Genomic DNA, 23,998 nt, shown 5'->3' on the forward strand with positions numbered 1-23,998 from the left:
CCCGCCCGACTTCCCCTTTGCTCCAAGGGCACCAAGCTCGGACATGCCCGTAGCTGGCGCCTCCTGCAGGTTCTCTTTGCGGCAGGCTGCGGTGCAGAGCCAGGCTCGCAGGGCTGGTTGCTGTCAGCTGAACCCCAGGAGGGTGGCACCCAGAGGCGTAGCTCTAGGCAGGAGGGCAGCTGCACCTGGACCTCCGCAGGCTGCGGCAACGTGGCCCCCAAATGGCTGCTGCCTGCAGGTGCCCACCGTGAGAGCTCGTTAGGAGCCCGACTTGCATTGGTGCTCAGCACCGCTAGCTCCCATTGACCGTACAGGCCTTTGCGAGCAGTGGCACGGGGGCTCAGCACCCTCTGAAAATCAGGCCACAAGGCACCTTGGGGGTGGGGGAGGGGCTCCCAAAATCAGGAGCTGTATCTGAATGGCCTGGCTGTGCTGGAGAGGGGCGTGGTGGCTAGGGGCTGAGGCGCTGGGCACCCTTGCGCCAGGCTCGAAGGGTGGGTGCATGCGCCTACCTCCGTGACCCCTGGAGCACCCCGCCTGAGCGGTCACGACTAAAATTCTCACTGTAACATTCCCCCCGCAACTCTCTCGTTATGGAGCCAGTTTCCAGCAGCTACAGGAGCCTCGGTGGGCCCACGGTGCCAGGGCATTGGGTGTGGGCGTCGAGCTCTATCTGTGATGACCGCCAGCTGGCCAACCGCCCAGCGATTGAACCAGCCCTGGAGCGCTCCACGCCCATGCTCTGAGCTTGAGCTAAAGAACGCGTCTCTCTGGGGCTGTAAGAGACGCCCAGGCACCGGGGGGCGCTGACCGGTGGGTCACATCGACACTGAAAACAATGGAGACTGACTGTGGAACCTGTGATCAGCCCCCCTACCCCTGCCCTAGCCCCCCTCACGCCAGATCAGACCCAGCTCATATCTGCATTTAATTGTCTGTTTGCTTCGACAGGGCCTCCCCACAGCTGGGGCTAGAAAATGTCAGGGGTGCGGTGGGGGTATTCTCCCCGGCCAAGGATGCACAACACGCCCCGGATGGGGACGCTCAGGAGCGAGACACGCACGGCAGCAGCAGGACGTGGGTGACGGAGGAGGCAGAATCCCACCCACCGAGGCGGGGATAATAGCTAGGCATGACGGGGCCCGCAAAACTGGAGGAGGGAGCGGTTTGGGGAGGGGGGGGGGTCTCACCTCCGGAGGGCAGACAGCCCCTCGGGCTGCAAAGCCACTTTGTCAAAGCATCCGGCCCGTGGCAGAAGGGTGCTAGAGTCCAAGGCTGCGGTGCAGGGGCTGAGGAAGCAGGTGAGAGCTGACAGCCCTTCTGCTGCCCCACAGCCCCCCTCCCCAGCCCCCAAGCTACCTGCCCTGAGCTTCTCATGCGCTTAGGGAGCCATATAGTGTCCTGATGGGAGGAGGCATCTCGGTCCCAATCAGCTGGTTCCGCAGCAGCGATAAAGTCCCCAGGGTGGGATACTGTCAAGGGCGTGCCCCAAGGGGAGGCCATGGCCCTGTGACAGTGCCCCACCCTGCCTCCACTCCTCACCCTTTCCAGCCAAGCAAAAGCTCCAGATGCAGGATTTATGTCCTGGTCCCCCCCCAACTCCTCCCCCCTCTTTGCAGTTTCTGTCAGGTGCAGGATCCTTCTTCACTCCCTGTCCGTCAGCTGCTGTGCAGCACGGTGGTTAAACAGCTGCCTTGGTCCATCCCAGAGGTGGCTGCCTTTCTGCAGTCAGGTGCAGTGACCTGCTCTGTGCGGCACATTTCACAAAGTGCGTTGGGATCCTTCCATCTCCGTACGAGCTTAGGATATCATGTACTCGGTTAAGCGTCCCTCGGTAGGAATGGGGCCCACATCTGTAAGGATGCAGCGAATCAGCCAGGGGTGGGGCTGGCTGCCCCAGCCCCTCAAGAGGTTCAGTAAGGTCCATGCGTCTGTAGCATTGGTCCCGTTGGTTTGAGATGGTGGCAGCTCCTTGGTTTGCCTCTTGGCTCCCCGGTGGGACACGCCGATCCCAGGATGAGCGGCGCCCCACCGCGTCTCAACTGGGGCTGTGGGCGGGGCTGGCTTCGTTGCTGTCACTCACCAGGCACTCGTTAGATTTCAGGCTGGCCAGGGACCTGCAGCTTGGGAGGGAGGCCAGGGAGCCACAGAGCCCCAGCATGGATGGGGTGGGGTCCTTCCCTGCAGGGTGGAGGGGAATGGAAAGAGGGCAGGTCAGAGCAGGGGCCCTGCCCAACCCAGGCCATTCAAAAATCCCTGTGCACTTTTCTTGGGGGAGATTGGACAAGGTGCTAAGTGACTTGTCCAAAATCCTACTGGAAGTCAGTAGCAGAGCCAGGACTAGAACCCCGGAGCCCCGATTCCCAGTCTCCTGCTCTCACCATTAGACTCCACTCCCTCTGAAAGCCAGGGAGTGCTCCCCCAAGGCCTGACTCCTAGTTCCCCTGGCTCTAACCTCTACATCCTACAGGAACTGCCCCAAGCCAGCCTCCTACAGTAACACAGATTCATAGAGTCCAAGGCCAGAAGGGACCATCGTGATCACCTTTTCTGAGCTGCGTGACGCAGGCCAGAGAACTCCTCCCAGGGAATTCCAAGAGCAGATGGTTTAGAACCACATCCAGTCTGGATTTAAGTATCGCCAGGGATGGAGAATCCGCCACCACCCTCGGTAAGTTGTTCCAATGGATAATTACCCTAAATTTACACCTTGTTTCCCATCTAAATTTGTCTAGCTCCATGGGGGCTGATCACCGCAGAATGCAGCCTGGGGGTTAGATCAAAGAGCTGGGAATCAGGATGCCTGGGTTCCATTTCCAGGTTCACCTCTAAATTCCCAGGCCTCTCTTACTTGCCCCTCCCCAGCTGTACACTCTTGCACAGGTGCTAGGGTCTTCCTCCTACCCCAGGCATCTACTAATAGATAACTTCGGCCTCCCAGCCCTCCCAAAGGCGGCTGGCCTTTCCAACCACCCAACCTGCTCCCCGCGCCCGTGGGCTTACCCAATGGCCCCCAGGGCTCTCCTTCTTGCTTGCCCTCCCCCAGCTTCTGGGAATCTGAGCTCAGGCTGATCTCCGCCGACAGCTGATCCGTGCTCATGAAGCTGTGCCTGTGAGAAGACAGCGCCCTGTTACTCCCGGCCCGGCGGAGCCCGAGCAGCATTCAAAACCCCGCCACCGGCACATCCCCCCGCAGGAGTTCCTGCTGCTGCTGGTGACCGTGTCAGAGCCTTTCGGTTCCCACCCTGCACTGCAAATTCTCCCAGAGCCCTGTGTGCTGGGAGCCATGTGGGCTAGGTGCCTCTGGAGTCCCTCTGGCCACTGGCTGGTGGGGCCCCACTGCGCCTTGCATTGGTCTGGGAACCTGATCCAGACAAGCACACGCTCTAACTTTACACATGGCTGTAATCCCATAGGCTGCAGTGGGGCGGCTCTCAGGCAGTAAGTCACCGTAGCGCAGCTGGGCCCTGTTGCCCAATCCCTGTTAACTAGCAGAAGCGGAAGCAATTACGTCCAGAGGGTGAGATTATCAATCTCCCAACCCCACCGCCCCCAGCAAACAGTCACAGCCTCCCAGAGAGGCAAGGGCCATGTGCAACACACAGCTGGGGGTGGGAGGATGGCCCCAGTTCTGGAAGAGAGACATCCCGAGCTGAGTATCTTATGCTATTCACCCCACATCTGTCCATCCAACCACACCTCTGTTTAGGCTCCTCTCCCCCTCCCTATCTGACCATCCATCCTTCCATCCGTCTAGGCTCCTCCCTCCCGCCGTCTGACCATCCATCCTTCCATCCGTCTAGGCTTCTCATTGTCTAACCATCTAGATCCTCTCTCTCTCTCGCACACACATTTTTAACGGGTTAATTAACCACTGGAACAACTTATCAGGGGACATGGTGGATTCTCCATTGCTTGAAGTCATTCAATCAAACCTGGAAATCTTTCTAAGAGCTCGGCGCCAGCTCAGCCACCAGATATGGGCTTGAAGACCACTCACAGGGCGAGGGTCTCATGTCCTGCAGGAGGTCAGGCTAAATGGTCATAATGGTTCCATCTGGCCTAACAGTCTTGGAGGTTCTCTCTGGTGTTTGTCAGGCCCCAAGCCCCTCGGCCTCCATCCGTGGATGATTAGACCAGCCCCTGAGTTACCCCCAGGCTAGGAAGGATTTTGGAACAAACCAGCCAGGCCTCTGGTTTGGGATGCCACTTTTCCCCTCCGCTGGCAGGAGATGGGTTGCTGGCTCTGGGCCCCACTCCCCACCCAACTCCCCTATTCCTCCCCAGGGGAGCAGGGTTCTACACAAGCTTCAGAGCCATGGAGTCGGATCTTACACACACACACACACACACACACACACACACACACACACCCCATGCACTTTAGCCCCACAGGGCTGGAAAGAGAAGCCCCAACCGCCCCATCTCCTCGGGAACCCTGCACACCCATGCAGCCTTGGCAGAAGGCTCAGAGCAGCAGCTGAAGGTGGGAGGTTCGTACGGACCAGCCCCTGCCTCCCCGAGCTTCTCCTCTAGCTGCACTGCCCGCTGCCCCCACCCGGACCCGGCTCCGCTGTGTCTCCTCCCTGGGGATTCACCTCCTGAACAGCTTGGCGTCCGACCCGCTCTTGTTCCCATTGAGGGTCCCCAGCGACGGCCACTGGTTCACCAGCGGTGTGGCCATCTCCTTGGAGAGCTGGGTGTTCTCACAGGGGATCAGGCCCGTCCTGGAGGCAGAGTAGGAGGAGGGGAGGCTGTGATGCGCAGCGGGCCAGGGCCTGCCCCGAGAGACGGCGCCAGGAACACAACAGAGCCCTACATGCCTCCCAGCAGGGCTAGCAGCCACATACAATGTGGCATGCAGGGCGTGGCGGGAACTCTGGGGCAGAGGGAACTGATGGGGGGGGAGAGGAGGAGAGAGCCCCTCCCGGTGTGGGGCAGAGGGAGCTGATTGGGTGGGGGAGAAGGGGAGGAGAGAGCCTTCCCAGTGTGGGGTAGAGGGAGCTTGGGGGGAGGAAGGGGAGGAGAGAGCTCCTCCCTGCGTGGGGCAGGGTTTTTTTTTTGATGGACTCACAGCTGCTCCTGCAGTTCCAGGATGACGCCCTCCAGCTCCCTCTTCTCCAGCTGGTTCTGCACCTTCACCTCCTCCAGCCTCATCTGTAGACGCTTGTTCTCCGCCTCCAGGTCCTTCAGCTGGGATTCCCGGAGCCGCACCAGCTCCTCCAGGTACCCCTGGGGCACAGGCAGGGATCAGGCCCGGCGGGGCAGGAGTGAGCTCGCAGGTGGGGGCGGGGCCTGGGGATGCACACCCAGGGGTGTGGCACACTGTGCCCAGCCCAGCTCTGCCAGGGGAGGGATCTGGCAGCAGGGACAGAGAGAGGATGCATGCCAGGACCACCCCAGTGGAGGCTGCAGCATTCCTGGGGCAGCAGCCCCCGCCCCAGGCAGCAGGGCTGGAGCCGTACCCCCCAGCACCATGCACGGAAGGGAAGGGTGAGCTCCATTTGGATGGGGAGGCTCAAAACCAACTCTCCTCCCCAATCCTCACCGCCAGGGAGCAGCGGGGGCCCCGCCCCAGCCTGATGCCCGGGTACCTCCCTGTGGAAGGAAAAGGACGGGGCAGGGACCGTCGGATCGTGGAAGTCAACGAATGGCTACGCAGGTGGTGTCGGAGAGAAGGCTTTGGATTCTTTGACCATGGGATGGTGTTCCATGAAGGAGGAGTGCTGGGCAGAGACGGGCTCCATCTTACGAAGAGAGGGAAGAGCATCTTTGCGAGCAGGCTGGCTAACCTAGTGAGGAGGGCTTTAAACTAGGTTCACCGGGGGAAGGAGACCAAAGCCCTGAGGTAAGTGGGAAAGCGGGATACCGGGAGGAAACACAGGCAGGAACGTCTGTGAGGGGCGGGCTCCTGCCTCATACTGAGAAGGAGGGGCGATCAGCAGGTTATCTCAAGTGCTTGTATACAAATGCACAAAGCCTTGGAAACAAGCAGGGAGAACTGGAGGTCCTGGTGATGTCAAGGAGTTATGATGTGATTGGAATGACAGAGACTTGGTGGGATAACTCACATGACTGGAGTACTGTCATGGATGGTTATAAACTGTTCAGGAAGGACAGGCAGGGCAGAAAAGGTGGGGGAGTTGCACTGTATGTAAGGGAGCAGTATGACTGCTCAGAGCTCCGGTATGAAACTGCAGAAAAACCTGAGTGTCTCTGGATTAAGTTTAGAAATGTGAGCAACAAGAGTGATGTAGTGGTGGGAGTCTGCTATAGACCACCGGACCAGGGGGATGAGGCTTTCTTCCGGTAACACGCAGAAGCTACTAGATCGCATGCCCTGGTTCTCATGGGTGACTTTAATTTTCCTGATATTTGCTGGGAGAGCAATACAGCGGTGCATAGACAATCCAGGAAGTTTTTGGAAAGCGTAGGGGACAATTTCCTGGTGCAAGTGCTAGACGAGCCAACTAGGGGGGGAGCTTTTCTTGACCTGCTGCTCACAAACAGGGAAGAATTAGTGGGGGAAGCAAAAGTGGACGGGAATCTGGGAGGCAGTGACCATGAGTTGGTTGAGTTCAGGATCCTGACGCAGGGAAGAAAGGTAAGCAGCAGGATACGGACCCTGGACTTCAGGAAAGCAGACTTCGACTCCCTCAGGGAGCGGATGGGTAGGATCCCCTGGGGGACTAACATGAAGGGGAAAGGAGTCCAGGAGAGCTGGCTGTATTTCAAGGAATCCCTGTTGAGGTTACAGGGACAAACCATCCCGATGAGTCGAAAGAATAGTAAATATGGCAGGCGACCAGCTTGGCTTAACGGTGAAATCCTAGCGGATCTTAAACATAAAAAAGAAGCTTACAAGAAGTGGAAGGTTGGACATATGACCAGGGAAGAGTATAAAAATATTGCTCGGGCATGTAGGAATGAAATCAGGAGGGCCAAATCGCACCTGGAGCTGCAGCTAGCAAGAGATGTCAAGAGTAACAAGAAGGGTTTCTTCAGGTATGTTGGCAACAAGAAGAAAGCCAAGGAAAGGGTGGGCCCCTTACTGAATGAGGGAGGCAACCTAGTGACAGAGGATGTGGAAAAAGCTAATGTGCTCAATGCTTTTTTTGCCTCTGTCTTCACTAACAAGGACAGCTCCCAGACTGCTGCGCTGGGCATCACAACATGGGGAGTAGATGGCCAGCCCTCTGTGGAGAAAGAGGTGGTTAGGGACTATTTAGAAAAGCTGGACGTGCACAAGTCTATGGGGCCGGACGAGTTGCATCCGAGAGTGCTAAAGGAATTGGCGGATGTGATTGCAGAGCCATTGGCCATTATCTTTGAAAACTCGTGGCGAACGGGGGAAGTCCCGGATGACTGGAAAAAGGCTAATGTAGTGCCAATCTTTAAAAAAGGGAAGGAGGAGGATCCTGGGAACTACAGGCCAGTCAGCCTCACCTCAGTCCCCGGAAAAATCATGGAGTAGGTCCTCAAGGAATCAATCCTGAAGCACTTACACGAGAGGAAAGTGATCAGGAACAGTCAGCATGGATTCACCAAGGGTAGGTCATGCCTGACTAATCTAATAGCCTTCTATGATGAGATTACTGATTCTGTAGATGAAGGGAAAGCAGTGGATGTATTGTTTCTTGACTTTAGCAAAGCTTTTGACACGGTCTCCCACAGTATTTTTGTCAGCAAGTTAAAGAAGTATGGGCTGGATGAATGCACTATAAGGTGGGTAGAAAGTTGGCTAGATTGTCGGGCTCAACGGGTAGTGATCAATGGCTCCATGTCTAGTTGGCAGCCGGTGTCAAGTGGAGTGCCCCAGGGGTCGGTCCTGGGGCCGGTTTTGTTTAATATCTTCATAAATGATCTGGAGAATGGTGTGGATTGCACTCTCAGCAAATTTGCAGATGATACTAAACTGGGAGGAGTGGTTGATACGCTGGAGGGCAGGGATAGGATACAGAGGGACCTAGACAAATTGGAGGATTGGGCCAAAAGAAACCTGATGTGGTTCAATAAGGATAAGTGCAGGGTCCTGCACTTAGGACGGAAGAACCCAATGCACAGCTACAGACTAGGGACCGAATGGCTCGGCAGCAGTTCTGCGGAAAAGGACCTAGGGGTTACAGTGGACGAGAAGCTGGATATGAGTCAGCAGTGTGCCCTTGTTGCCAAGAAGGCCAATGGCATTTTGGGATGTATAAGTAGGGGCATAGCGAGCAGATCGAGGGACGTGATCGTTCCCCTCTATTCGACATTGGTGAGGCCTCATCTGGAGTATTGTGTCCAGTTTTGGGCCCCACACTACAAGAAGGACGTGGATAAATTGGAGAGAGTCCAGCGAAGGGCAACAAAAATGATTAGGGGACTGGAACACATGACTTATGAGGAGAGGCTGAGGGAACTGGGATTGTTTAGTCTACAGAAGAGAAGAATGAGGGGGGATTTGATAGCTGCTTTCAACTACCTGAGAGGTGGTTCCAGAGAGGATGGTTCTAGACTATTCTCAGTGGTAGAAGAGGACAGGACAAGGAGTAATGGTCTCAAGTTGCAGTGGGGGAGGTTTAGGTTGGATATTAGGAAAAACTTTTTCACTAAGAGGGTGGTGAAACACTGGAATGCGTTACCTAGGGAGGTGGTAGAATCTCCTTCCTTAGAAGTTTTTAAGGTCAGGCTTGACAAAGCCTTGGCTGGGATGATTTGATTGGGGATTGGTCCTGCTTTGAGCAGGGGGTTGGACTAGATACCTCCTGAGGTCCCTTCCAACCCTGATATTCTATGATTCTATGAATCTATACCTTCTGCGCATACACGATGCGGAACTTCTGCTCCATCTTCCGCCACCTATTGTACCAGCTGTCCTCGTCAGTGACCAGCAGCTGGTAGGGGTGCTCGGGGGAGCTCTCCTCGCTCGTGCTGCTCTCCACGCTCCTCCGGTCCTCCTCGTCGCTCAGGTAATCATAGCTGCCCAGAGAACCAGGGGCTGAGAGGGAGAAGGCAGCTCCCTGCCCGCCCCAGTTTGGGGTAGGAGGGGCAGGGGTGTCTGGGGAGCAGGAGCGAGTGGAAGGGGCACGAAACCCAGAGAACAGCATGGCTCAGACTCATTGTTGTCTGGCCTGATTTCCTCCCCTGGGCAGCAGGAGAATTGCCTGAATGGACAGCTTGGCAAGGACTGGAGAGGGAGGGAGAGTGTTGAGGGGCCCAAAGAGACACTAAAGAACATAGCACTGTTGCCAGCTAATAAGAGCTCTCCTCTGTGGCAAGCAGATCAGAGCTGGGTTTTGGAGCCAAACCTCCGGACCCCTGGGTTCTAGCCCCGATGTGCCTCTTCTGGGCAGGTTGGCGCAGTAAATGGAATCACGGCAACAGGGTCAGAGCCTGGCACTTTGCCATCCTGCAGGGGCTGGACTGAGCTCCCTTCAGCGTGCTGCGCGGGGAGCTGTCCAGCGCATCCATACAGCTCGGCACACATGGGAAAGATCTCGTGGCACTTTTTCCGAATGGTTTGCCCCATTGTCCCTGGTGGCATTTTTGCTTCCTTCCTCCCCCTGGCCTGTGCTGAGCGGTGGGCAGGTTCCCTCACTTCAGAGGTGCTGCTCTGGGAGCTCTCGAGAGATAGAAATGTAAATCCTGTAGGTCAGCCTTGCCCCTAAGTCACTCCCTCTGGCCCGTCTAATCCCTGCCGTGGCTCTACTTTATGGAGTGCTCAGAGCTATGTGCCCAGCGACATCACCCCAGCACCCTCCAGCAAGGGTCTATCACCTTCCTGCCTCCAGACACCCCAAAATAGCATTGGCCTGATTATTAATCCCATTGTGCCTAAGGACCAGCTGTGACGGGGCCCCTTGTGTTAGGCGTTGCACAAACACAGTGTAAGCCCCTGTCCCAAAGAGAGTATTCAGGGTGACCAGATGTCCCGATTTTATAGGGACAGTCCCGATATTTGGGGTTTTTTCTTATATAGGCTCCTATTACCCCTCTCCCCGTCCCGTTTTTTTCACACTTGCTGTCTGGTCACCCTAAGCGTATTGGCTCTCACAGTGCTTTGACTCTCCTAATTTGCCCTTTGCTCTCTGTCGCCCCCTAGTGCTCTCTCTGCATCACTCTTTCCCATGGTTCTCCTGGCCGCTGAATGTCAGTCTCGGATCATTTCCCCCTGGAACGTGCCAGCTCTCATTTTTCCAAGCTGAAATCCAACTGTTCTCTCTCGACCCCTTAGGACTATTTCTCTGCACCCTCTCTCAGTCTGCAATTATCACCGACCTGCTCTTCAGCGCCTCTCCCAGGTGCTGGGTAGATGTATGTGACAGCACTGTAGCAACAGGCACCGTGTCTTCTCACGGCCCCCTAGCGAGAGCGCTTGTGGTGCTTGGTACAGGAAACTGGACTACATTACCCAGAATCCTTAGTGACAGGGTAGGTCTCGGGTTGTAAATACAAGTCTGGGGGTTCTTAGTTGCATGATGCAGTTACGCAATTGCAGACCCCCCCGGCGGGGGTTTTCGGCTTTGATAACTACAGGCGTCAGGACGCCGCATCCCCTCCGTGTGCAATGATGCACAGTGGGAGGGCAAAGGGCTGTACAGATCCATCTACATAACAACAAAGCCACCTGGAGTCGATAGGAGAGGGAGGCTGGTCTTAGCACGGTCCAGTGCCTACCACCATCGTCCGGGACTCGGGAGACCTGGGTTCCGTTACCAGCTTTGCTGTGGGCAAGTCAATTCCACCCACTGGGCCTCCACTTTCCTCTCCCACCACTTGTCTGTTTGATTGTAAGCTCCTTGGGGCAGGGACTGTCTCTTACCAGGCACCTATGCAGCACCCAGCATCATGGGGCCCTGACCCCCATTGGGGTCTGTCAGTGCCACGAATGGGAGCCGAGTGCTGTGCCCCCCACACTGACAGTGGATGGCTCATTGGGTGGATGATACAGTAGCTGTTACCTCTGTGTAAACTTCAGGTACGGGGTGTAGTCAATGACCACAGGGGTTTTCCCGTCCATCACTTCCCCTTTCAAACAGAAACTGAAAGACACAATGAGAAAGAGGAGTTCAGGCAAAACCAATTGATCAACACTGCCCCACAGCTCCTGGGGTCAGAGCTAGAAACATTTCCCTGCGGCTCTAACTCTATCCTGACACGGTTCTTGGGGTACCCAGGAGTGAGAGTCACCTTCTTTTTCTCTGACGCCTGGACATCAGCTGCCTAATATCACCAGCCGGTCAGCCACTCAAGCCCTCTCCTCTGGTGTATCCCAGCCCTGTCGCAAGAAGTGCACCCCAGTCTCTGAGCCCTCTTGATTTGTTCCTGGGACACCCAGCCCCTGGTTACTCACAGAAATCCCAGTTCTGCCCCCAAGGGAACAGTGTACCCCAGTTTAACCTTAGATCGCTGCTCCTGAGTGTCATGGAGCACTTATAATAAAACAAAAGAAGGTTTATTTAAGAAAGAATAGAGGTTCCACCAGGGAACGAGAGAGAGAGAGAGAGAAACAAATGGTTACAATACATAAAACAAAATACCACAGAACACGCACTAGGGCCTACACTTACGAATAGCTCCCTTTCCTAGTTAATAAAGTAGGTTCCTCCCCCTCGTCCCGCAGAGCTGACTGGCTTCCCAGGACCCATGATCCAATCTTCTGTGAAACACTCCGCTCAAGAAGAGGTCTCCTCAGTGAATGGATGCAGAGGGTGTTTGTCCACCCTGTGATCCACCAAGCCACTGACAGGCAGTGTGATCCTGTCTGCTCTAATATTTCTTTTTACCTCCATGGGGGTCTGGATTGTTTGCATTTGGCTTTGGTGGTTTTCCATTGATTGCTCTAGGCAAGGGTAGACAACCGAACCTTGCATTAGGTCTCTGGCTCACCAGGGATGGACAACTCCCTCCTGCTTGAATAGGCTTTCACTGGATTCCCCGCTGACTAACTTCTACTCCAAGCCCATAAGGCATAGTTTTCAATGATGTTACATCATTTCTGGAGGGTGGCACCCGTACACCCAACTCACAAGGATTAGGAGTCTTGGCAAGTCACAGGCTTTCAGGGGAGACCTCACACACTACCCTTCGATACCATGAAAGTGGTCTATTAGGTGTAGTGAGTGTGTCAGGTCTGAGACAGGAACTGTTTGTAGAGAACAGTGGAGAGCTTTTGCTCACTGACACCAACAGGCCCCTGTGCAACACACCCAAACCTCTCCCTGTGTAGAGGACGGTGCAAGAACACTGAATGAGGGGGGAAGCTCCCAGCTACTGCAGTACCAGCCTCTCCCAGCAGGGGGGTGCTGTAGGGGTGGGGCAGGAGCGCTGGCAGTGGGGGGAGATCCCTGCTGCTCCATTCTCAGCCTCTCCCAGCAGGGGGCGCTATGGTGCAGGAGTGCCGGCTGCGGGGCAAGATTACGGCTGCTTCAGTACCAACATTCGCTAGCAGGCTATGCAATAGGAGACAGCGTAGGCCTGAGGACACGCATACTCTTTCCTCAGTCCGGAGCAGGAAGCCAGGCAGGAGTGGGGCTGGAAGGTTCTCGGCAGACCAGTTCAGCCATTTCCAGGAATGAGGCCAGGGGAAAATATGTTGGTTTTGCCCCCGTTAAAAAATTCTGGTGACCTCTTTGAAAAGCTCTTGCAACCCTGTACTTTGGAGCAGGGACATGAAATGTGGCCAGGCCATGGCCCCGGTGGCAGGGATGGACCTTTTGCTGCTTCGGTGAAAATCCATCCAGATTTGGCCCGGTGATAAGCCTTTGACAAAGTGCCATTTGCGCATGCGGCGTACAGATTGATTAGATCCGAGCAGCTAAATTCCATAGAGATTCCATCCGCGCTGGGCATGCTCCAGCCCCGGGCCAGGCAGGGCTGCAGGACTTTCCTCACAATTGCAGCTGTGGTTCCAGGCCATTGCTAGGCTCTAGGTTATTTGGGGGAAGCTCCCTGGCTTGTGTTATGCAGGGGGTCAGACGAGATGGTCCCTTCTGGCCTTGGAATCTCTGAACTGAGACATGGAGCCAGGCTCTCTTGTGCTCTCAGAGACCCCCCTGCTTGGCCCGAAGCATAAAGGAGCATGTTAGGGGACAAGAGCCAGACCTGCAGGGAGGGGATGGGCGGGGAGGATTGGGACGGGGGCTGGGAGGTGGAGATGAGGAACCTGGCTGGGACAGCAGTCTTGGAGGGGGGGTGGGGGGGGGGAAGAGAGAAGCCGGGAGTGGAAGTTGGAGTCAGGGACAGAGACTGGGAGCAAGAAGAGGGAGACGGGGACTGCTTGGGAAAGAGGCTAGGAACCAGTGGGGCAGTGGGAAGGAGGTGAAGTTGGGGGGGGACAGATCTGTCAAGGCTCTGAGGTGAAGGGGGAGAACTAGGACTGGCTGGGCAAAGAGACTGGGCCAAGGAGCTGTAGGGGGAAGGGCAGGACACTGAGATTAGACAAGGAACTCAGAGAGGAAGGTTGGGAGCCAGTGGGGACTGGGAATATGGGGGAGGGTGGCGGTGATTGGAGGCCAGGGTGGGGTGGGGTGGGGGGAAAGAGAGAGGTATTATACAGGATGAGGTGCTGGGAGAGAGGGAATTAGGACTGGCTAGGCAAAACACACTGCACAGAAGGAACTGGGGGAGGAAACTGGGAATGGCTGGGCAGGGACGAGGAACCTGGAGGGGTGAGACTAGGATGTGCTAGGCAGGAAGATTGGGACTGGGATGGAAAGCCTGAGGAGTGGAGACAGATTGGCTAGGCGAGGAGAATGGGACAGAGAGAAGGAGCCGGGGTGGGGAACAGGCAGGACAGGGACATGTTGGAGAGGATGGGGCAGATGGGGTCATGCTGGGGGGTAATCGGGGGGAGGACAGGCAGAAGAGTCTGTGCCCATTAGAGCACACTGCCCTGCAGGTCCTGGAATGGAACCGAGGATCCCGGAGTCCCACCATTCCTCCGTTGTCAGCAAATATCTGTGAACCCCACTGGGAAATTCTCCCATCTCACTATAGTGTGGATCCACAGAGACGATAACAATCTACTACTGCTGTCAGCTACTCTGTTAACTCAAGTTGCAGAGATCTGTGCGGTGCATCTAACGGTCCCCACTTGCTGATGACCCATGGGGGTGTCAGATCTGTCTCCCGCTCCATCAATTCCTTCCATCTGCACCACTGGTTCCCAATCACTTTCCCAAGCAGCCCCCGTCTCCCTCCTTTGGCTCCCAGTCCCGGTCTCTGTCCCCCATGCCAACTTCCACTCCCGATTTCTCTCTCCCCACCAGGAGCACCATTATTAAAGTTACACAGTCAAGCACTCAAATATTAGGCAATGTCAGAATTAAGGTTGTCTGTGCAACCTCCCTTCAGCCCACTTAGGAGCACGAATGATGATACAGTCTTTAAATGACATGATCATGTTATTTTTTCCAGTACACTGGACCTGCTCTGGGGTTGAACCAGGGTTTTGCAGCTGTGGTGTACAGAGGCCCGGCCTCATTGGTTGCAGAAGTCGGAAGGTGTGTAGCGAAGGAGGCAAGGGATTGCAGGAAGGGAAAAGATGGTCTGGTTAAAGGCAGTTGAATGTTGCTCTGGAGGATTAGATTCTGTCCCTCCCTCTGCCCTGTTCCTGGTGTGATGCTGAGCGAGTTACTTAAGCCCAGCGTTTCACTAATTATGAGATCGTGTTTTTGCAGGGGCCTGACTTGGAACTCTGGGGCTCGATTTGCAGAAGTGCTGAACGTTATCAGCTGCGATGGAAGGCAGCGGGAGCTGCGCTTTGAACATGTAACGTGCTATCTAATGCCAAATACTCCAAAAAGAATCACATCGTGGGCGTCTCAAAGTAGGCACCCAAAACGACTGGAAGACGTGCGAGACTCAGTTCCACATCTGTAAAACAGGGATAACAACACCCTTCATCCCACCTGGGTGTTGGGAGCATAACACTAGTGAAGCACTCGGATGTGTTAGTGGCAAAACGCCCAGGAGGAAATGAATAATGCGGTCTTCAGAGCGGGGTTTGAATAGGATGCAGTACATGGATGTCACCCGCTGAGTGAGCCTGTGCACTGAATGAGCCAGGGGTCCTGTGGGAAAAATAGCTTGAAATCACATCATTAAAGACCATCCTAATACGTACACACAAAGGGGCTGAATTAAGGTTAAACTGGCAATCTTAATTCTGGCATTTCCTAACTTTTTTGCCACCTTAAGAGCGTTCTTTTAATGTAGGTTTTGGGCTGAGTGGTTTTTGTAATTCTAATGAAGTCCCTTGTTCGGTGTTTGTAGAAAGTGGGTCTGTGTGTGATTCTTTAGCCCTGACAGAGGAGCCCTGGTTGGCTCTGAGCACAGAGTGCTTGGATCTCAGTATGAGAAATGTGCTTTGTCCCTGTCGGTCGGTCTGTCTCCCTCTGGGTTTTCTAAGGTGGTCATTCAGCACTGCTCTAGGTATTGCGCAGTGGGTGCTTTAAAAATACCTCCGAGATTTTGAGTCAATGTGAGAATGGCTCTGCTGAGTCAGACCAATGGTCCATCTAGCCCAGTATCTTGTCTTCTGACAGTGGCCGGTGCCAGATGCTTCAGAGGGAATGAACAGAGCAGCCAATTGGGTGATCCATCCCCTGTTGTCCAATCCCAGCTTCCAACAGTCGGAGGTTAAGGGACACCCAGAGCATGGGGTTGTGTCCCTGACCATCTTGGCTAATAAGCTCATGGAGGATAGGTCCTTTGATGGCAAATTCTTTTTTGAACCCAGTTATACTTTCGGCCTTCACAACATCCCCTGGCGAGGAGTTCCATAGGTTGGCTGTGCGTTGTGTGAAGAAGTACTTCCCTATGTTTGTTTTAAACCTGCTGCCCATTCATTTCACTGGGTGACCCCTTGTTCTTGTGTTGCATGGCACTTCCTTATTCACTGTCTCCACACCAGTCATGATTTTAGGGCCTGCCATCATACCCCCCTTCAAGAGGAACTGTTCTCAGGCGCCTCCTACCTGAAGTCAATGGCGCTGAGGCCGATCAGCATCCCGGTGAGCACGGTGGACTCCTCTCGCAACATGATAGCCCCATCATCGTAAAACCTTCTGCGGAGAAGGACAGACACCTTTACCCCTGGGGCGGGGGCCGCAGCACACCCAGCAACACCGCACATGCCCCCACACAGCCTTACCACACAGACGGGCCTGCCCACTGCTACGAGCTCCACAGGGTCTCACTGGCATCGGTCCACTCACACGCGGCCTTGCCCTGGAGACCCAGCCAAGCGCTGCGACACGACCCCCAGAGATCTCACTCATGCCCGTGCCCTTGCGCTGGCCCGTGAAATCCACCGTAAATGCAAAAGGTGCTGTTCTCACTACGCCGTGCCCCCAGGTAGCCCTGTGCTGCATGCCACAGGGCTAGGTGCCTGCCTCTCACCTGAGCATTTTCACGAGCTCCTGTGCTCCCATTCAGGAAGCGAGTGGACTGAGCCAGTGAGGGGCAAGGAGGAGCGGGGATGGGGTCCTCCTTTACCCCAAGGCTGGGAAACGTGAGTCACAGAGCAACCCTACTGCTCAGACCAAGGGCCAGCAACGTGTGATGGGGATGTGTAGCCTCCACGGGAAGCCCATCCTGCTACAGTCTTCTGTGGATGGGGCCCGTAGGCTCTTCCTACCAATGCAGCCCCAAGACGGGCAAACACTGGGCTCCCTTGGGCTCGCCCTGGCTGTGGGAGAAACGGCTTCTCTGCACCCCGCCAGCGGGGCATCGCGCTGCTCACCTGGTGGTTCTGGTGTCCCTCAGGGCAGTGGTGATGTATTCCGACATGCGTTTCTCCATCAGCGCCACGCGGATCCAGGCCCGGCCCTGTGACGGATGAGCCCAAGGCACTGGGTGGTTAGGAGGACCTGCCTCTACTGTCAACATCCACCCACCCACTCTATCTATTCCCACTGACACCCAGCCAGCACAGGGTGCCCATCACTGTAGTCTCTGGGCACAAGCTAGTGTCTTGCGGCCATCCCCTTCAAATGCAGCAGACAGAGACCCTTCTGGGAAGGATGGACACAGGGGTTGCCCCATTAGCTGGTGTCCATTTCCAGGTTGCCTAGGAGTAGCAGGGGCCCATTGGCCCAGCGACCCTGCTAGACCCACTGAGATGGGCTCTCTGCCCTTCCCAGGTGTCTACTGCTTTCCCCACTCCCCTGATGGGACCCGCCCAGCTTGTTGGCTTAGACAGCGGGGGAGCAGCCGCCTGGGGCCCTGCCTGACCTTCGCCCTAGAGGTGCTGATGTTCTCCATGTTCTCAATGCTGCTGACGCAGTTGTTGGGGACCTTGCTGCAGGCCAGGCGGATGTAATCCCAGAAGCCGCGCTGCCCATCGGAGCTGAACCAACTGACGGGACCTGGGGCAGAGAGGAGGAGAAGGCTGGGCTGTGACCAGGAGAGGTCTCTGCAGTCCAGGGGGCCAGCCGGCCTTAAACGGTGGCCAATGCTGGAGGCCCCAGACGTCCTCAGTAGCAGATGCATGCATACAACAGTTGCACGCACGCACACACACAGTCAATAGGAGTAAACTTCTGCACACCTGGATGCAGACAATTGCACACAAATATGCATCCAACAGTTACACACACGTGCATGCAACCGATGTGCACAAACACTCACGGAAGCGGACATGTACAAACTTGTGCTTACGGTAGGTGCGTCCATAGGCAGGTCTCCTATTGCAGAAGTGCGTTAACGTGTATGCGTGCACAGCCACACACATCCGAACGCCCTGCGGGGAGCCCAGCCAGGCCACAGGAGCACACGCACCCTTACCTTTGAAGCGGTGACTCAGGATCTGCTCTAGAATGGCAGCAAAGTTGATGAACTCCTCTGACGAATCGTCAATGGGCTCCGTGGTGTATTTCTCCAGCAGGGTCTTCACGGAAAATCTACCGGAGAGAAAAAAAATCACAGACAGGTATGCAGGGGAGGCAGACACGAGTTTCCTGTTGAGGACCCTCAGGGAGAATCTCTGAAAGGTAGTAAGGAGAAGCAGCCCTGCAGCATGATCTGGTGGCTCCAGCGCCGCACCGGGACTCAGGAGAGTTGGGTGATATTCCTAGTTTTGCCACTGAGCTGGTTGTATGACCTTGGGTGAGGCAGTGTGGCCTAGTGGATAAAACACCCCACTGGAGGTCGTGGGAGCTGGGTTCAATCCCAGGGCTGTTGGGTGAGCTTGGGCAAGTTGCTCCCTGTGCCTCAGTGTCCCCATCTGTGAAATGGGGGTAATGATACTGACCTCCTCTGTAAAGCACTTGGAGCTTATATCACACTTTTCATCAATAGAGAACTAGGGACTACGATTGCTTCCCTCTAGAATATCATAGAAGATCAGGCTTGGAAGGGACCTCAGGAGGTCATCTAGTCCAACCCCCTGCTCCAAGCAGGGCCAATCCCCAACTAAATCATCCCAGCCAGGGCTTTGTCAAGCCTGACCTTAAAAACTTCTAAGGATGGAGACTCCACCACGTCCCTAGGTAACCCATTCCAGTGCTTCACCACCCTTCTAGTGAAAAAGTTTTTCCTAATATCCAGCCTAAACCTCTCCCACTGCAACTTGAGACGATTACTCGTTGTTCTGTTATCTGGTACCACTGAGAACAGTCTAGATCCATCTTCTTTGGAACCCCCTTTCAGGTAGTTGAAAGCAGCTATCAAATCCCCCCTCATTCTTCTCTTCCGCAGACTAAACAATCCCAGTTCCCTCAGCCTCTCCTCATAAATCAGGTGCTCCAGCCCCCAAATAATTTTTCTTGCCCTCTACAGGATTCTTTCCAGTTTTTCCACATCCTTCTTGTAGCGTGGGGCCCAAAACTGGACACAGTACTCCAGATGAGGAGGTGGAACTCCTCCCCTTTACCTTGTCTATTTAGCCTGAAAGCCCTTTGAGGGTGGGTCTCTCTCACTATGTGCACGTACAGCTCCTGGCACAATGCAGCCCTGCAGAACGCTGATTCACCGTCTCCATCGGGGAGCATCCGCCCTGGGACACCAACCCCACACACCCTCCTCCTTGCGTATCCATTGTTGCCATGATGCGATTTCATGATCTGTGGTGCAATTCCCTGGTGAGGAAGCTGTTAAACAGCATCTGCACGTGGACAGAGGCAGCATGCTCTCCCGTGAACAGATACGATAAGCCCATGCCCGTCTCCAGCTCAGGATCACGCAGGAAAGTGCTTTACAGTCAGTAATGAATTAGGCCTCCGATTAAAGAGGCCTATTTAACAGATAGGGAAACTGAGGCACAGAATGGGGAGGGGGGAGAGTCAGTGAGGGTGAAGAAGGGAACTCAGGAATGCTGCACCCTTCTCTCCCCCATCACTATGTCATGCTCCCCTTCAGGGCCCAGACTAGAACCCAGGAGTCCTGCATCCAAGATGTTTGCTTTCGAAGTGGGTTTTAGCCCACGAAAGCTTATGCCCAAATACACGTGTTAGTTTCTAAGGTGCCACAAGGACTCCTCGTTGTTTTCCACTCACATCTATGATTATTATGAGTCACACTATTAGCCCACTCTTGATGGGCACCTGCAAATGGAGCCAGTGGCTGCAAACGCAGCTCTGCCAGCAGAAGCGCTCTCTCCTTCCCCACCACGCTGTTTGCCTCTTCTTGCCGCACTGAGACATCTGCCAGGTGCAAGGGGCTCTTCAGACACCTACGCACCCAGCGGACCTCAGGCCTTCTCAGGGCCTTGTTTTTCAGCACAGAGCAAGTGGAATCAGGCTTGAGGCCCCTGGCGGGAGCGGAGGAGCACGGCTGGTAGTTGTTGTTCCTGGTTTCAGATGGCATCATTGACATTTCAAACCCCGCAAAGGGCTTTTGCTAGACAGGTGTCAATTAGGCACTGAATCAAAGGGATATTGTAAGGGGGAGACTGACTGGTTTGGGGGCACAGACTGTGTGTGTGTGGGGGGAGGTGGAAATAGAGCAGGGGACTGGAACTTGGGGCTCCAAGGGTCTAGCCCTAGCTTTGGAAGGGAGCATGGTCTAGTGATCAGAGACAGACTGGAAGTCAAGCGATTTAGGTTTGGTTTCCAGCTCTGGGAAAAATATGCTTTGGTGGGGAGAATAGGGGACTGGGATCAGGACTCCGGGGTTCTATTCTCCGTTCTGCCCCTGTATGAACCTAGGCAAGTCACTTCCTCGCTCTGTGCCTCAGTTTCCCCATTTGCAGATGGGGACAGTAAAAGTGACCCACCTGCTGAGGAGCTTGAGGCTTATTTCATGCTTTAGGCTCTCTTGTGCTGTCTAAGGGCTGTACAGGGTGCCCTTACTGCCATTTTTACGTTAGCTACTGTCCTGCTGCTGCAACTCTCACACATTTAAAAGCCCATCTTACTAAGTCACTGACCTAGCTGACATCCTGTAGCAGTGAGTTCCAAAGGCTAATCATGCAACATGTTAAACTTGGCCATTTTACCTATTGGAAATCTGTAGTTTGTAAAATGCAAATAAGTAACCTACCACCCAGCCCAGCCCCTCCCCTTCAGACAGTTTCCTATGGAAAATGATTATTTATATTATGGTAGCACCTGGCAGCTCCAGGGGAGATCAGGGCTGTGTTGTACTAGGTGTTGCAGTGACCTAAAGTGAAAGACAGGCCCTGCCCTAATGAGCTCACAGACTAACTAGCCCAACAGAAGGCAGAAGAGGGGAGTATTTTTAATCCCCATTTTACAGATGGAGAAACTGAGGCACAGAGCTGGAGTGACTTCCCCAAGGAGGCTGTGGCAGAGTTGGGACCTGAACCCAGCTCTCTTTAGCCCAGCCCACTTGACCCACCCTTTTCTGAGTCTCATGGCCCTGTGCTTTTCCTCAGGGTGCTGCTTAGTGTCATCCTGATCTCACATGGGGGCTGGGCTTTCCCACCCCACGAGATCCCCCTCCTGTCTCTCCCCCACCCCCACTCCAGCCTGAGGATGTCAGGCAACCTTTCACCAGAGCTAGAATACATCAGGGGGGAATAAAGACGCTAACAGGATTGGACAATGGAGCTTTTCATCTCCGTCTGCTTGGCCACGCTGCCGGAGGCAGCCGCTTGTGTTGCTGAATCAGGGCATCCTTTGTGACACTAGCCCCCCAAGGAGCCCATGCCTGAGCTGATCAAACCAATTTCTCTAGTGCTCATGGTGGGGGAGGAAGGGGGGAGAAATGGTACTCAGAGAGAAACTGACATTCGTAAAAGCAGCAAAATAAGGTGCCACTTCTCCAAGAAGCTGGATGCAACGTTAAGTGACTGGTAGCGATATCCTGTAATTACACATCAGAGCTGTGGGAGCGCACAGCCCTGCAGAGAACGGCCTGCTATTCCCTCCCAGGGAATGGAGTAATTTAGACACCTGCGCCCACATGGGCTCCATTGGTGCCAGTGGGGTGCCACTGAGCCAGCTGCAGAGATCTAGTTGCAGGATGAGCGATTTAGGCCCTGACCCAGCAAAGTACTTAAGTAGGCACTTAATGTCTAGCATGCGAGTAGCCCCCTTGATGCCAATGGGACAGTCTGCATGAGTAGAGGGAAGTGCTTTGCCAGATCTCACCGGCTCCGTTTCTGCAAAAGAAAAGTGGGTCTGACATCTTAGAATCCTTTGTGAATCATAGAAGATTAGGGTTGGAAGGGACCTCAGGAGGTCATCTAGTCCAACCCCCTGCTCAAAAGAGGACCAATCCCCAACTAAGTCAAAAGCAGGGCCAATCCCCAACTTAATAAAAGCAGTGGAGAGAGGAGAACTGGTTGCCCCTAACTGATGTAGGCTTTCAAAAGGTCTTGGACAAGGACCATCAATGGGGTGTCGTGGAGTGAGAGGCAAGGTATTATCATTGTTCCCACACTGTCACAGAGGCAGAAAGCAGAACAGGAATAAGGGGCCAATTTTCATCCTGGGCAAAGGTTAACAGTGGCAGCCTGGAGATTCTGGCCTGGGTCCTGTGCTGTTGAATTCAAACATTCAACAGCAGTACGTATTGTGACAAAATTCCTCCTCTACCGTGGTGGGTCTTGCGCTTATTGGCAGATTTGCTCACCTCCGAGATTCATGGCAGCCCTCAGTTTGGCCGTTTTCATGAACCCACAGTCCAGGTCAACTCCTCCTGTGTCTGACCAGGAGTTAGGAGGATTTGGGGGGAACCCAGGCCTGCCCTCTACTCCAGGTTCCAGCCCAGGGCCCTGTGGATGCAGCTGTCTAGAGTGCCTCCTGGAACAGCTGTGTGACAGCTACAACTCCCTGGGCTACTTCCCCATGGCCTCCTCCCAACACCTTCTTTATCCTCACCACAGGACGTTCCTCCTGGTGTCTGATAATGCTTGTACACCTCAGTCCTCCAACAGTATGCGTTCTCACTCTCACTTCTTAGTGCCTCTTGCTCCTAGCTCCTCACATACGCACCACAAACTGAAGTGAGCTCCTTTTAAAACCCAGGTGCCCTGATTAGCCTGCCTTAATTGATTCTAGCAGCTTCTTGATTGGCTGCAGGTGTTCTCAGCCTGTCTGTCTTGATTGGTTCCAGAAAGTTCCAGATTGTTCTGGAACCTTCCCTGTTACCTTACCCAGGGAAAAGGGACCTACTTAACCTGGGGCTAATATCTGCCTTCTATCACTCCTGTATTTCTGATCCTCCGTCCGTTCACTTATCCAGGCAGAGTTCCTCTGGGTGGCGTCCACTGACTCCCTTGATGCCTTTGAGGAGCAGTGGGCACTGTCCAGGGTTCTCTGCTCAGTATCCCCATCTGGTTCCCCTTCGTTTGACCCTTTGACCACACTCCTGTCCCTGTTATTCCATTAGTTGTCCCCCATACTCATGGTGTCCAGGTCCTGTGGATCCCCCTCTTAAGCTGGGGGGGTGCGATCCTTTAGCAGTGGGCGGGCTTTGCCCACCCACTTCCTGGATCCCGACCTTGTCACAGTATGTGTACACACACACAGCATTGGGAGACCGTAACTGGAATCCCCGTGCATGGGGTTGTTGAGAGAGTTTATTCCCTGGCCCCAGGGAGTTTACAGACACAGGGTGGGAGTGACTTGCCCAAGGTCACACAGACAGTAGTGGAGCTGGGATTAGACGCCAATCCTTCTGGCTCCCAGCAGGCCAGTATCCCATTCACTGGACCACACTGATGTTGCTATCATGTCCATTATAAGGGCTCCTAGTCTCTTCTTCAATGAGCTACACTATTTTTTACAGATCCTATCTGGGTTTGCTTGGTGGCCTCTCCACGCTGTTCGCCATGAGTAGCACACTCAGTACTGATCCAAGCAGACCTCAAACTCAGCCTTTCTAGCATCCCAGAGCAAGAACCTACTCCTGAGCCACATGGCTTGGGGGAGCCAGATGGCTTCTCTCTCCTTTCTCATATGCCACCAGTTAATTCAGTGCCCTCCTCTATTGAGCCCAGTAGGGTACACCACAGCCCACCTGCCCATGTGACCACAAGGAACCCCAGTAAGAAAGCATGGCTCAGCCTGGTGACCAATTCAACCCATGGCCCGCATGAGGATCCATTAAAAGCCAACGCAGTGGCTGCGTCTTGGCCATGGTCCCTTGCTCAGTAGGAACTAGACGGATACTCCCCTCTTCAGCAGCCATCAGATCATTTCAGACAAATTCTACCACCAGACGTACGTGTTTTGCAAAAAGGGAACTACCTGGGAAATCCATCAAACCGCAAGGATCACACCCTGCTGGACTCTAACCCTGATGCCTCCTTTTGCACTTGGACCCAAGCGTTGTGATCTGTAGCCCTCGGAGACAGGTTTTATTATCCCAATTTTACAGATGAGTAAACAAAGGCAAGGAAAAGTCAAGGTCCCCCAGCACAGCAGAGCCTGGATTGGAATTCAGGAGCATCCACCTCGGTGCTTCATTCATTAGTGACCGCAGCATTCCCCAGGCAAGACGTTTCTCAGTCCAGCAGTTGTGCCATTCACGGTATTAACAACGAGCAACTGCCCCTGTCAAAAGCAGCTGCCAGTTAGGTGTGAGGCCCAGCTTGAAAATCTGG

At 54.6% G+C, this 23,998-nt stretch overlaps 1 protein-coding gene across 11 annotated transcripts in view; it reads right to left on the minus strand.

Annotated features, from left to right (window-relative positions):
- Positions 1 to 917: 917 nt before the first annotated feature.
- The window catches only part of RUNDC3A (RUN domain containing 3A), a 30,502-nt gene continuing 7,421 nt past the window's right edge, over positions 918 to 23,998 (minus strand). For 6 of the 11 annotated variants that reach the window (XM_037887053.2, XM_043536940.1, XM_043536941.1 and 3 more), the window contains 10 exons: positions 17,773 to 17,888; positions 17,221 to 17,354; positions 16,730 to 16,815; positions 15,963 to 16,052; positions 10,944 to 11,024; positions 8,796 to 8,961; positions 5,075 to 5,232; positions 4,599 to 4,727; positions 3,004 to 3,110; positions 918 to 2,181 (listed from right to left, as the gene is read on the minus strand). In XM_037887053.2, coding sequence (XP_037742981.1) covers positions 2,039 to 2,181; positions 3,004 to 3,110; positions 4,599 to 4,727; positions 5,075 to 5,232; positions 8,796 to 8,961; positions 10,944 to 11,024; positions 15,963 to 16,052; positions 16,730 to 16,815; positions 17,221 to 17,354; positions 17,773 to 17,888 — 1,210 coding nt within the window. In that variant the 3' untranslated portion in view covers positions 918 to 2,038. Of the gene's footprint in view, positions 2,182 to 3,003; positions 3,111 to 4,598; positions 4,728 to 5,074; positions 5,233 to 8,795; positions 8,962 to 10,943; positions 11,025 to 15,962; positions 16,053 to 16,729; positions 16,816 to 17,220; positions 17,355 to 17,772; positions 17,889 to 23,642; positions 23,962 to 23,998 lie in introns of all 11 variants that reach the window. The other 5 variants (XM_043536936.1, XM_037887050.2, XM_037887055.2 and 2 more) reach the window with 4 other exon arrangements.

Source organism: Chelonia mydas, chromosome 27, assembly GCF_015237465.2.
Source record: "Chelonia mydas isolate rCheMyd1 chromosome 27, rCheMyd1.pri.v2, whole genome shotgun sequence".
Lineage (NCBI taxonomy): Eukaryota > Metazoa > Chordata > Testudines > Cheloniidae > Chelonia > Chelonia mydas.